The following is a 12598-nucleotide window of genomic DNA, read 5'->3' on the forward strand; positions in this document are numbered from 1 at the left end:
CACCTGCACGCTGCAGTGTGCAAATTGTGTGCACAAATATAGGTGTATATTTTTAAAAATCAAAAATATGTATGGACATTCAAACTCTGCCCCCTTTTTTTTTTTTGCATAAAGGTGTACTCAAAATGGGGATCCATGCACACAAACCCCTGACGATTTTATCATGAAGCCTTTCATGTGCATACGGCCGTGTTTTAGGAACGTAAGTGGCTTTGAAAATTCACGCCATTGAGGTTAACCAGGTTTATGTTTTGAGAAGAAAATAAACGAATGCCCTGGTGCGGGTGGGAGACGCTCGATGGAAACAAAAGGTGGGCTTTGCAAACTCAGCTACCCAGGAGGGAGGAATGCGTTGGAAGACGCTGACAAAAAAAGTGTCTTGGGCAAGGAGCGACATTGACGCTCTAGGGCTGGCAGCTGTGATGGATGCTTGGCAGTACAGACGGGAATAACTGGGCAGACTGGCCGGACCAGTTAGCATACGAGGACAGAAAAAGTCACAAATGTAAAATTTTTTTTTAAAAGTCGGGGTAGTTACAGCTTTTTTGCTAACAAATATTACAGGGAAAACCAAATTCACAGTTACAAAATTACTGAAACGTGTAAGTGAAAAAAAATTAATATCCACATTCGTTAACACTTATGTGCAATCAAAGCTCTTGTGAATTTCTGGTTCTAACATTTTAATTTCTCTGAATTAACTAAGAACTCCAAAGTCATCTATCGCCTATACCGATCTTCCGCTCGGCCTCTGCCAGGTGTTTCTAAATCCATGAGATATGTTAGGACAGCACTGGTTTCTCATGAATGGCTCTCTAAGCTTACTGTCCATTTAAGCCTTCGCCCCTCTTTTTGTGAGAACACCCTCTGTTAAACCTTCTGCAACTCTTGTAAGCAAATTTCTTTTTTTCTTTTCCCTCCCCCACACATTTTCCATTTTTTCGGATTCAAATTGTTTCAGGTGTGTGGGGAGCCGCCCATTTCTTTGTATCCGATGCCTAGCGGTTCTATCCGCACTCTAGGGGACGGTTTTGAAAGCCATTCGCAGGGGGTAAGAGAGCATTTTACCTGCGTCACCTGTCTGAGAACTGCACTTACTCAAAGCATGTGGCGGAGTTCCACGACTCGTGTACTTTTCCATGCATGCAGGGGAGACATAGTCAGGGTCAGGGGAAAAAAATACTGGGCACACGTTATGTTTTCAACTCGCAAGCTTCTTATTTTCCCCAGGAATAATGCACCCGCAGAAGAAGCAGATGCAAATGGCCACAGGCAAGCTTCCATGTGCAAGGACAATGAATGTTCATTTCATTTTGTTGCTGAATCCTGTTTTTGATATATTTAGTTTATGAATACTGGATATTTAATAAAGATACCAAACAAATAAAAAATCTATTTGCTATCACTGCTGCTTTAAGCACATTTGATGAGGTAGCGAGCAGATAAATTAGCCTGATAAAGTTATTTGGCATTGCGAAATTAGTTGGATAGGTTTATCCATCTATCCTTAGAACTACTTTCAGGCAGTCCCAAAGCCATACAGATAAATACCCAATACCACCATTATCCGCTAAATTAGCTGGATAACTTAACTCTGCCATGGAATGCCTCTGGGTTATCCAACTAATTTTTTATCTGGCTAACTAATTTATCTATTTGAATTATATTCTTTCAGGCAGTTCAAAGCAGATTACATTCAGGTGCGTAACTTTTTAGGCAGATAACCTGAAGGCATCCAGTGCATGGAAATTAAATCTGATCATTTGTCCAGCTAAGTTCCAAATTTAGCCAGACAAAGGCACTGAATATTGAGCTTAATGCTCCTACCACTCATGCAAATATTACCATGAAATAGTTTTCTGCCTCCAACTAACTTTGGAGGAATATTCAATAGAGCAACCATGCTATTGAATATAGCCGGCTAACATTCGGACAGCTTTTTCGGCCGACCAGACTTAGCTGGCTAAGTTAGTCAGTTAAATCTGGTCGGGTTGGATATTGGAGTTCGCTGGATACTTTAACCAGCTAACTCAACTCCTCTCAGTTATGCCCCCGGAATGCCCCTAACTTAGGGGGTCATTTTCTAAGGCTTATCGTATGCGATAAGTCCCTTTTTGCATGCGATAGCTTGCGAGGGGGCGGACTCTGCGATGTCTTCACTGCGGCGATAAGATTAGTAACCTTACCGTCGCCAGTAGCGCGCCCAATAGCACCACCTTTCACGGTGGCGCTTTTGGGTGCGAAACCCGGCAGCGAAAACACCGCGGTGGTGCGAAGGCTGCTGGCTTATGCAGGCCCACTCCCCGCCTTCACCCCCCCCCACCCGTTTTCGTTGGATTCACCATTCTGTGGTAGAATGGTGAATCCAGGCCTTATCTGGCTAAAATCTAGCTAGCTAACTAAAATAAAGCTGGTTAAGTGCCCAAATATTAATTTATCCTGATAACTTCTGAATTAGCTATCTAAATGCTTCTGAATATTAACCTTCAAATTTATAAATGTGAATATTCCGTGGCACTGTAATTAATAACTTTGCAGCTTGGAAAAAGTATATATATATATTTTTTTTTTGTAAATAAAACTGGTACCTCTATAGCATCTTTCAAAGAGCCCGCCAGTAAGAAGAAGGCTGCCGATTGTTCAAAGCGTTGTTTTCCCAGCAGAGCGAAGGCATTTTTCAAGGCTGCCTTGCGCCACCTATCGTCCATGAAATTGTGGCTGAAGAACTGAGTCATTTTCTCATCATGCTGAGACCTGGAAGACATGAATAACTAATTGTGATGCGAAGGCCAACATTCAGAAAAGCAGCACACAGATAACTTATCTGGCTAACTTTAGCCGGATGAGCTATCAGGGAAATATTCAGCGGGATAAAAGTCCTGCTGAATATACTTGAATAAAGTTATCCGGGTATACCTAACCGGATAACTTTGAAACCTAAGTCTGAAAATAGCCGGTTAGTTTTAAAAGTTAGCTGAGTATCGAATAGGTGGATAACTCTCAACTTAACCGGCTCAATTCAAATGATGTTGCTGGTTAAGTGGCTGTACTTGGAGAAAAATAAACAAAAATATCACATCGTCTCGGGCCCGAAGCCACTCCCTCCCCCCCTTCCATTCTTGCACTGAGCTCCTGGCAATGGTACAGGATATGGGGGGTGCAGGTGGGTTCTTGTTGGGTTTATAGAGGGGGCCTGGATTCTAAATCTATCTTGCCAATCTAGGGCTTCTCAGGCTGCTAGGCCTGCAATATGTTTTGAAATTTTGGGGGGGGGCTTGGGGGGGGGGGGTGAATTTGGGCATTATGGCCCTCATTATTTGCCGTTATTTTTTTTCAGCAGGGTGGGGTGGGAGGGGAGAAAGCAGGCCAGCAATAATCTCTTTCCCCCAAATTCAGTCACTAGCTTTATCATTTTGAAAACAAAAAAACAAAACAAAACAACCACCCCCCATTTAAATATCCAGGAATATGTTCCCAGATAACTTTAACCCTGCTCTCAGGCAACGTTCCCTCTAAGGATTGGGTTGCTGTGAGTATGTTTTTATGATTTTTAGCACTTTGATTTATTATAAGAAAGGCAGTTAGTCAAAACTAAACTAAATTAATTATACCCTGGATTGCCTTCAAAACTTCTTCTGTTCATCCGGATAAATGGAACTAACTAACCAAGGGCCTGATTCACTAAGCTGCTTTCCCATAGACACAGAATGGGAAAAAAGCGAATCCGTCCTGAAGCTAGATAAAACAAATCCAGATAAAGGGGCAGATAGTCAAACTTTGGGGCTTATACAGCTAACTCAAAAATTCTCAGAACAAACCTTTTCAATATCAATTCTTTTACCTCAGAAAGTCTCATCACTGAGGATGTTTGCTGTATAGTGACTGTACCACAAGATAGGTGTGAGCATGGATAAAAAATGTTTACTATTCTTTTCATTTTGTTTCTGAGTTTCTAACACTGCCCCAGCTCCATCCCCACAGAGCTAACCTGCTCATTTTTTTAATGCAAAATTACTTTGCATTCTGCCAAATTTGTGTCTTGGGCAAAGCTTGAACTCTTTTAAAATTGTGCAAGAAACGGGTTTGATGTAATCTTACGGATTTTTTGGGGGCGGGGATTTTTTTTTGCATAAGAGCAGAAGCTGTGTAATATTTTGCACAAACCTTCAGTCTGGTAAAAATGCTACATATTTTGCATATATGCAAAATATAGTTAATATTTGTTGTGAATATTTTGCAAAATATTCACAACTTTGCAGTTTTACTTGCCTGATCCTCAAATCTGGCCCTCTGAAAGCAAGTGCTGATTTAAAGCATTTTTTTGTTCAGGATAACTCTCTACAAAGCTCGTTCGGGCTACACTTACCGAAACAGACCCCAAAGTACAGCCTTTTTCTTCATGGCAAGGTAGAAAAGTGCAGCATCCAAGGGGTCATTGTTCCTCTGAAAGGAGGCTTTTGCAACCTATAGCAAAATGAGTGAACAATACCATCAAAGAGAAATCCGCTCTGCTAAAACATAACATACATAAGAAGCAGAAGGAGCAACATGCAGTCTAGCCTCTCTTCTAGTCCCAATGCATTTCTTCTGGCAAACTTTCCCACTCCCCAAGTCTGAAAACGTAAACAGTCTAACATCCCCCAGTAATTGAGCTCTTCACAATGTCTGGCTGAGCTAAGTCCAGCTGTTCAAAAGTTACAACGAGAGAGAGAAAGAGAGAGAGAGAGAGAGAGAGATACGCACACAAAAAAAAGAAACTACAACACACAGAAAGATCAGTATGATTTGATAAGCTTCGTATTGAACAGAGACAATTTTCAAAATCCATTTAACTTGGGCAAATCGGTGGGCTGAAAATGTATTTTTCCCCTGGGAAACAGGGGAACTTGTGTGGATCAATGCCACATTCAACTTTTACTTGCAGAAAATGTAGTTGGCTCCAAGGCGGGCTTAGCTTAGAGAATTAACAATGCACAGAGTTTTGCATTTTCAAAAAACTATGTTCATTGATTTTCAAGGGAAGAGTGTCAAAAAAAAAAAAAAAGCAGGTGCAAATCTCTCTTCCTTACATAATTTCCAAAGGAAAGGTACGTGTGCACATTCCCTTTCAGAATGGATACAAAGCCCGTTGGAGAATGTACCTCTGGACTTTGCAACTGTCCGCGTGTTTAAGACGCTCTATTTTATAACCTACACGTGGAGGTTTATCAAATACTCTTCACATGTGCATGTCTGCAGCTGTATGGAGAGAGAGAGCGCGGGAGAGAGAGCGCGAGCGAGAGTGAGCGAGTGACTCTTTATAGGGTTCAGTCTGATACTCTCTCTATGGACCATTGTAAGGGGCACTTTCATTCAGAGTGAGTTTTCGGGAGGTGGGTTGGGGTTAGGGGGTGGTGTTATGGACACATTCAGAGGTATCCATTGTAAAATTCACATCATTAAAGATTTTTTAACCTTATAAGTCATGAAAATTCGAAAAAGAGCAGTTTATTTGTACACTGCAGCTTATAAATATATAAATAAGATATACCAACCTACACTTGTAGATCAGGGTCTTACATGAATAAGTTGTATTTTTTTCAGCTTTAAATTATATACATGTATGTTTCTAAAATAGGTAGCAAAAGTACATGCGTTCAGAGCACGAAATGCGCTCTTTCAATGCACTGCAAATATTTGTGCGTAACCAGACATTTGCATATTTTATAATCTGCACGTATCAAATACTGTAGTAGATCTCGGCGAAACCATATACGCGCATATATGGCTGTGTAGAGTTGTTTGAAAGTTATAAGTGCAAATCCCACACCCCAAGAGGGGGAGGGGCAACCCCATTCAGTTTGGGCAACGTATTTGCAAACATGACATATGCATGCAGGTTTACCCACACAATGGGCAGACAATTTTCTAAAATGTCATTCTGCAACTAACACTTTTCTACCCTTTGAAAATTATCCAAATTATCCTCTAAATTTAACAAAAAGTGAACAAAATTGTAAGAAAATAAAAAGGACAATTTTGAAACTGCGGGGTGCTTGATTCTCGTGGATACAAAGACAGGGGAGTTTCCTGGTGAAAATCCAACCAGCACATACAATATGAGTATTTATTTATTTGATTTATATTCCGTTTTTTGATACTTCAAAGCAGATTATATTTAGGTACTACAAACATTTCCCTTTCCCCAGAGGGCTTACATTTACATACTTACCCATGCAAGTGGGCTTTTGAAAATTGCTACATAGAAAAGGACCAAATGGTCCATCCAGTCTGCCCAGCAAGCTAATGGTAGTATCTGCTGCGCCATACAGGTCACCACCATACTTATCAGTTTCTCAGACCGTCAAAGTTGGTTGCTGTTTGAATCCAATTCCCCGTTATTCCTTGTTGTTGAAGCAGAGAGCAATGTTGGAGTTGCATCAAAGTATCAGGCTTATTGGTTAAGGATAGTAACAGCTGCATCAACAAGTTACCCCCAAACTTATTTGTTTCCCCAGACCGTAAAGGTCGGGACTCTTGTTGGTTGCTGTTCAAATCCAATTCCTCTTTTCCCCTTGATATTGAAACAGAGAGCCACGATAGAGTTACATCAAGAGCACGCAGGCTTATTGGTTAAGGGTAGTAACCGCTGCACCAGCAAGTTACTCCCATGCACTCTTTTCTTCATGTCCATCCTCTAGCCTTTAGGGATCCACATTATTTATCCCACACCCCTTTGAATTCTTTCATAGTTTTTGTCTTCACCATCTCCTCCGGAAGGACATTCCAGGATTCCACCACCCTCTCTGTGAAGGAATATTTCCTGACAATTTATACCACTGAATTGTCCATAGGATTTAACTGTGGACATGCACTTTACACGGGTAAATGGCTGAAAATTACCGTCAAGTTTGTACCAGAAGCAATGGAGAGTAAAATGACTTGCCCAAGGTCACAAGGAGCAGGATTTGAATCCTGGTTTCCATGGTTCATAGCCCACTGCTCTAACCAATAGGCTGCTCCTCCATTCACCTCATGAGTGCATGAGCAGGTAGAAAGCGTGTGTGGAGATTTGAGAAGGCAATCTCTGCTCATGCTTCACTTTCCTGACTTGTCCCTCTCTCTTTTTAGGAGGGTAGAAGTAAGCAGGCTGGTTTTGCATTAGAAAATCTATCCATTGTGTGATTGTGATGGATTTGTACCAGTGGAAACTAACTGCTCAATTGAAAGTGAACTGAAAAACTGAAGTAAAAGGACATGCCCCCTCATCTTGTGCAAGTGGGATATCTTCTGAAAATAGGTCTCAGTATTTTGAATTTGCAATTAGTAATTCTTCTCACATATCTTTTGATGCCCTGCAAAGCAGGTCAAGAAAATAACATACACGGTTGTAAATGGACATCAAGAGCACAAGGATTGCTTCATTGCCTTGGTTTCAGTTCAGTTGGAATTTCAGATTTCTCGCAGGTCTGCCGGGGAAACCTATCAAGATTTTTCCCGGGTGGATCTGGGAGATGATTAACGCAAACTCAAATCTCCTGCTTCACATCTTCAGAACAACCGTAACAGAGATGCCAAATCGGATGAAATTCACTTTGGGTTTCTCTTTTCAGTGCACTAACCTTAATCATGCAGTAGATGATGGAAGACAACGACCCGCATAGTTATCTCTTTGATAGCCAACTACAAGGTCTGTGAGGACAAAGTGCATGTGGACTTTAGAGCTAAGTGGACTATAGGCAAACTATCCCCTGACTGCTTGCTTAGACACTTTTTGGCTCAAGGAAGCATGCAGGAGAATTCTCTGTTATTTTTGTAATAAACTTCCACAGTCTACTTAAAGTGGGGCTGTTAATAGAATGGGGCGTTGCATTTTCCTTTTTTTACAAGATATGTTAAAACAAATAAGATTAAAAAAAAACCAAAAACAACCCATTTATTGTTATTCTTCTGTCATACTACGGTCTTCCATTCAGTAACAAGACATACACAAAAAAGCTCTAAGCCTCCTTAGAAACGATACAAAAAAAAGAAAAAAAAAAGATTGCATTTACAGTTCAACACAAAATTGTATCTTGTTGAAAACATTGCCAAGCCTTTCCAGAAGTCACCCCATTTCTTTTGCACATTCTCTTTGAACTATTCATTGCATCAATGGTAAATGTGGTTCCAAATACCTTCTCGATGCACCTTCGCAGCGTGTTAATGTTCCTGACCCACCAGCCTATCCCCATAGCTCTCAGCTCAGACCACTGAGGATCCCCTCTCTGAATAGCCGGGATCATGTTGATCAGCTCCTCCTCCGCCTCAGAGTGAAAAGCCCAGGCAAAATGGCAGGTAGACAGACCTAAAAACGATGCAAGAAATGTTGCCTCAATTCTTATTCTGTCAGGGTATCGGAAGAGCTGTGTAGGCATTCATGCCGTAATTGGTAGGGATGTGAATCGTTTTTTGACAATTTAAAAAAATAGTCAGATATTTTTTAAATAGTCAAAAATTGTTAGAGTCTCGATACAATAGAAATTCCCCCGATTTATCGTGAAAAATCGTAAATCGGGGGAAGGGGAGGAGGGCGGGGGGAGGGCGGGAAAACCGGCACACCAAAACAACCCCTAAACCCACCCCGACCCTTTAAAACAAATCCCCCACCCTCCCGAACCCCCCCCAAAATGTTTTAAATTACCTGGTGGTCCAGTGGGGGGGTCCTGGCACGATCTCCCGCTCTTGGGCCATCGGCGCCATTTTAGCTGCCACTAATATAAATGGCGCCGATGGCCCGATAAAAAAAAAACCCACCCGACCCTTTAAAATGACCCCCTTAGCCTCCCCCCCCCAAAACCTTTTAAAATTACCTGGTGGTCCAGCGGGAGCGCAGGGAGCGATCTCCCCCTCTCAGGCCATCGGCTGCGTTAATAAAAATGGCGCCAATGGCCCTTTGCCCTTACCATGTGACAGGGTAGTGCCGGCGCCATTTTGAATATTGGCAATACGGCCTGAGTGCAGGAGATCGCTCCCGGACTCCCGCTGGACCCCCAGGGACTTTTGGCCAGCTTGGGGGGGCCTCCTGACCCCCACAAGACTTTCTAAAAGTCCAGCAGGGGTCCGGGAGCGATCTCCTGCACTCAGGCCGTATTGCCAATATTCAAAATGGCGCTGGCACTACCCTGTCACATGGTAAGGGCAAAGGGCCATTGGCGCCATTTTTATTAACGCAGCCGATGGCCTGAGAGGGGGAGATCGCTCCCCGTGCTCCCGCTAGACCACCAGGTAATTTTAAAACCTTTTTTGGGGGTTCGGGAGGGTGGGGGAGGGTTTTTTGATTATCGGATCGGGCGCAGCCGATAATCAGAACTCAAATCGGGCTGGGCGATAAAAATTTTAAGATTTGGATCGGAACCGGAACCGATCAGATTCCGGTTCCGATTCACATCTCTAGTAATCGGTTTCTTCTTTTTTTTAAAATTGGAGTTCTTACATGCCTGTTCTCGCACAGTCATGCGGGATCATCTGCCTGAAATGTTTTTAACAAAGCAGAATCCAGTATAAACATTGTTGAATACGTGAAAGAAGAGTGAACAGTTGCTTCATTACAGTGTAAAAGCAGCAGTTCCAACACTTTCACAGTTATGTAGCACTAGACAATCACTCGTGAAAGCACCACACTGCATGTTTTTTCCTGGCATAAGCTATGAGTATGATTGGGATCTTCCAGATCCATGCAAATGCCCAATCAGTGGATCTTCCACCCTGTGAACCTATTTGTTGATTGTACCCCCAAAAGTTATTTCACAAATAAAAAAAAAAACAAAACTCCAGAAAAATAAACAAAAAACGTATTTGCCCCCATCTCCACCACTAAAGCATGCATACTACTACTCAGCAGAGCTAAGAGGATATGTTTGAACTGTTACTGAACTTTAAACTCTTAGGAGGTAATTTTCAAAAAGATTTACACGCGTGTATATTTTTCAAAAGCCCACTTATACATGTAAAGCGCCAGTTTTAAGCATGTAAATCCTTTTGAAAATTACCTAACCATTAGATATAGTAACACACTTAAAGAAACAGTCTTAGAGGGTGAAGAAAACATCTAACTGCGTTTTACATCAGTACAACACATAAGTAATGCTTTTGTTTGACTTATTAGAGAGATTAAATTAGAACACCGACCAATTACTGTTCTCTGGATCAACGGATACCTCACCCACATCATCATCCAGTTCTAGTTTTGCCTCATTGCATCTATGGACTTGTAGTCCTGCCGTTCCTGCAGAAAATGGATGCCCATGCATGTCCCATGCTTTCTTGAACTCAAGACACTGCTCCTATCTCTACCAGGAGGTCCCTTTTCAATGCGTCCACCACCATATGTTTTATGAGGAAGATTGCTGACCATTATTAAAATGGTCAACGGCCTTCATCATAAAGCATGTGAGAACAGACTTAAAGATCTAAACGTATACCCTGAAGGAAAGGAGAGATATGATTGAGACATTCAAATACCTCCAAGGATTAAATGCACAGGAGGCAGGTCTCTCTCTCTAGAAATAGGTTTCATGAGGTAAGGATGACCTTAAAGACCTAAGGAAATATTTGTTTACAGGGAGGGCAGTGGAACAGCATCCAAGTGGAGTTGGTGAAGACATGGACAGTGTCAGAGATCAAGAAAGCATGGGACAAGCACCAAGAATCTCTGATTCTTTCTGTCATACACAACTTAATTCAAAACGACCTCTCCATCTGGTTATGCACTTCTCTCCGCATCTACCAGCCTAATAGACATCTAAGGTCTATAAAACAAGTCCCCACCCTCAGTCTTGCAAGGCTTGATATAACTGGGAGACACAATTTTTCAGTAGCAGGCCCCCTACTTTGGAATTCCATTCCAGACTATCTAAGGCAGATTACTAACCATAAGGAATTTAATAAAAGCCTAAAAACATACCTTTTCTCCATTGCATTTTGTCTATCTCCCACCTTTCAAATCCATCCTAAACAGCCCGAGGCACACGCAAGCTGCGAGCATCCAGCATTCTTTGCTACTGTTTGTCTTACGGAGACTGTCTCCTATTTTTATTATTTTATTATGTTTTTATTGTCTTGATGTGACTGACTCCTCTGTAGTTTATTATGTATATTTTATTCCGTAAAGTGTTTTGTCCAACATTCATTGTTAAGGTGGTATATAAACAATTTTAAATAAAATAAATAAATAAATGATGGAGAGGAAGGGATTTGTAAGCCAAGTGGATGGGCAAATCAGATGGGCCATATGGTCTATATCTGCATTCATGTTCTATGTTTTTGTGTTGCAAATCCATATATGCAATGTAATGGGGCAACACGACAACTGAGTCAGTGTTCAACATTGAGTGGGGTAAAGTGGAAACCCTATTAATAGCTTTTATAACATCTTGATTAATGATGACGTCCACTCATGTAGTTTTCTGGCTCACTCAGGCCGTTAGCTTGCTTACTGGCCCATAGAAGGAGGAAGGTGGACCTATGATCCATAACAGAATAAGAAATACATGGTTTTCAGTTTTTATTTTAGTTTTCCTGGGAATTTATCAGTGTTTCTTACAACAAGAACAAAAGAGGAAGACATCAATAGGAAAAGACAGACTCAGTTTTCCAGGTAAGTATAATTTTTGTTCGTGCTGTAATAAATATTGATAAGATTCCCAGGAAAAAGAAAATAAAAACTGAAAACCAAGGCTCCTATGCATAACCCAGGCTTGCAATTAACAACCACTCACAGCTTTGAAAAAACAAACAGTCTATAAAATTACTTGAACAGTCCACGACAAATACAGGGCAAGGGAAAACTACCTCTGAGATATTTCTAGCCAGGACTATGTGAATGTAAAAGCCAGCACACTCCATACAATACCTTGGTGAAGCAGCTGAAGTCGATACAGAGGAGGTAATGATGTCAGAAGGCAGGTGTGTAAGCGCATGGCTAACAAGTACCGTAAACCACATTCATCCAATGTGTCTCCACCTGTAAAGCACGTGCAATGATATTTATTTATTCCTTCCATTTATAAGATCACCCCACCCTGAAGTATCAGAGCGATCGCATATGCATGCAGGTGAGAAGGCACTGTGAAACGATTCATACAGATAAAACTGACAGCGTCATTACCACAACCTCCATTTGACCTTGACTTTCCATCACAATTACTTGCCGTTGGGTACAAGTTACAGGAAAGAAATCTTAGTAATTCTGTCTAACAATACAGTAGTTTGTTTTTTATTCTTGCAGATTTTATCCTGAAAAATTACATCTAAATTTTTGGCCAACCCAGTGGTTCAGCTGATAAGTGCTTGGTTTGGCGTTTTTGCTGCCACTGCCATACTGTTGAAAGTGGGGCGGTATGAAGTTTGTTTTGTGCTGACAGCTTGCATTTATGTTATGCAGGTATGACAGTGTGGGGCAATACACAACTGGTTTGTGATATGGAATTTTAATCTATTCTTCTGGCAATCCACTAATTTTAACACAGTGTCATATACAGCAGTAATTATATAAAATATTGTATAAGTACAATTGATGTTGATTTTATATTGTGAGTGTTGCATAGTCCCCTGAAGAAGCCAGGTGTCTGGCGAAACT

The 12598-nt window shown here is 41.3% G+C and overlaps 1 protein-coding gene across 2 annotated transcripts in view; it reads right to left on the bottom strand.

The window, feature by feature from the left end:
- The window catches only part of DMXL2 (Dmx like 2), a 199409-nt gene that overhangs the window by 70995 nt on the left and 115816 nt on the right, over positions 1–12598 (bottom strand). For both annotated transcript variants that reach the window (XM_029575476.1, XM_029575477.1), the window contains exons 19-22: positions 11873–11983; positions 8157–8326; positions 4367–4464; positions 2589–2754 (exon numbers count right to left, since the gene is read on the bottom strand). In XM_029575476.1, the coding sequence (XP_029431336.1) occupies positions 2589–2754; positions 4367–4464; positions 8157–8326; positions 11873–11983 (545 nt within the window). The remainder of the gene's footprint in view (positions 1–2588; positions 2755–4366; positions 4465–8156; positions 8327–11872; positions 11984–12598) is intronic.

This window comes from Rhinatrema bivittatum, chromosome 13, assembly GCF_901001135.1.
Source record: "Rhinatrema bivittatum chromosome 13, aRhiBiv1.1, whole genome shotgun sequence".
In the NCBI taxonomy this organism is placed as follows: Eukaryota; Metazoa; Chordata; class Amphibia; order Gymnophiona; family Rhinatrematidae; genus Rhinatrema; species Rhinatrema bivittatum.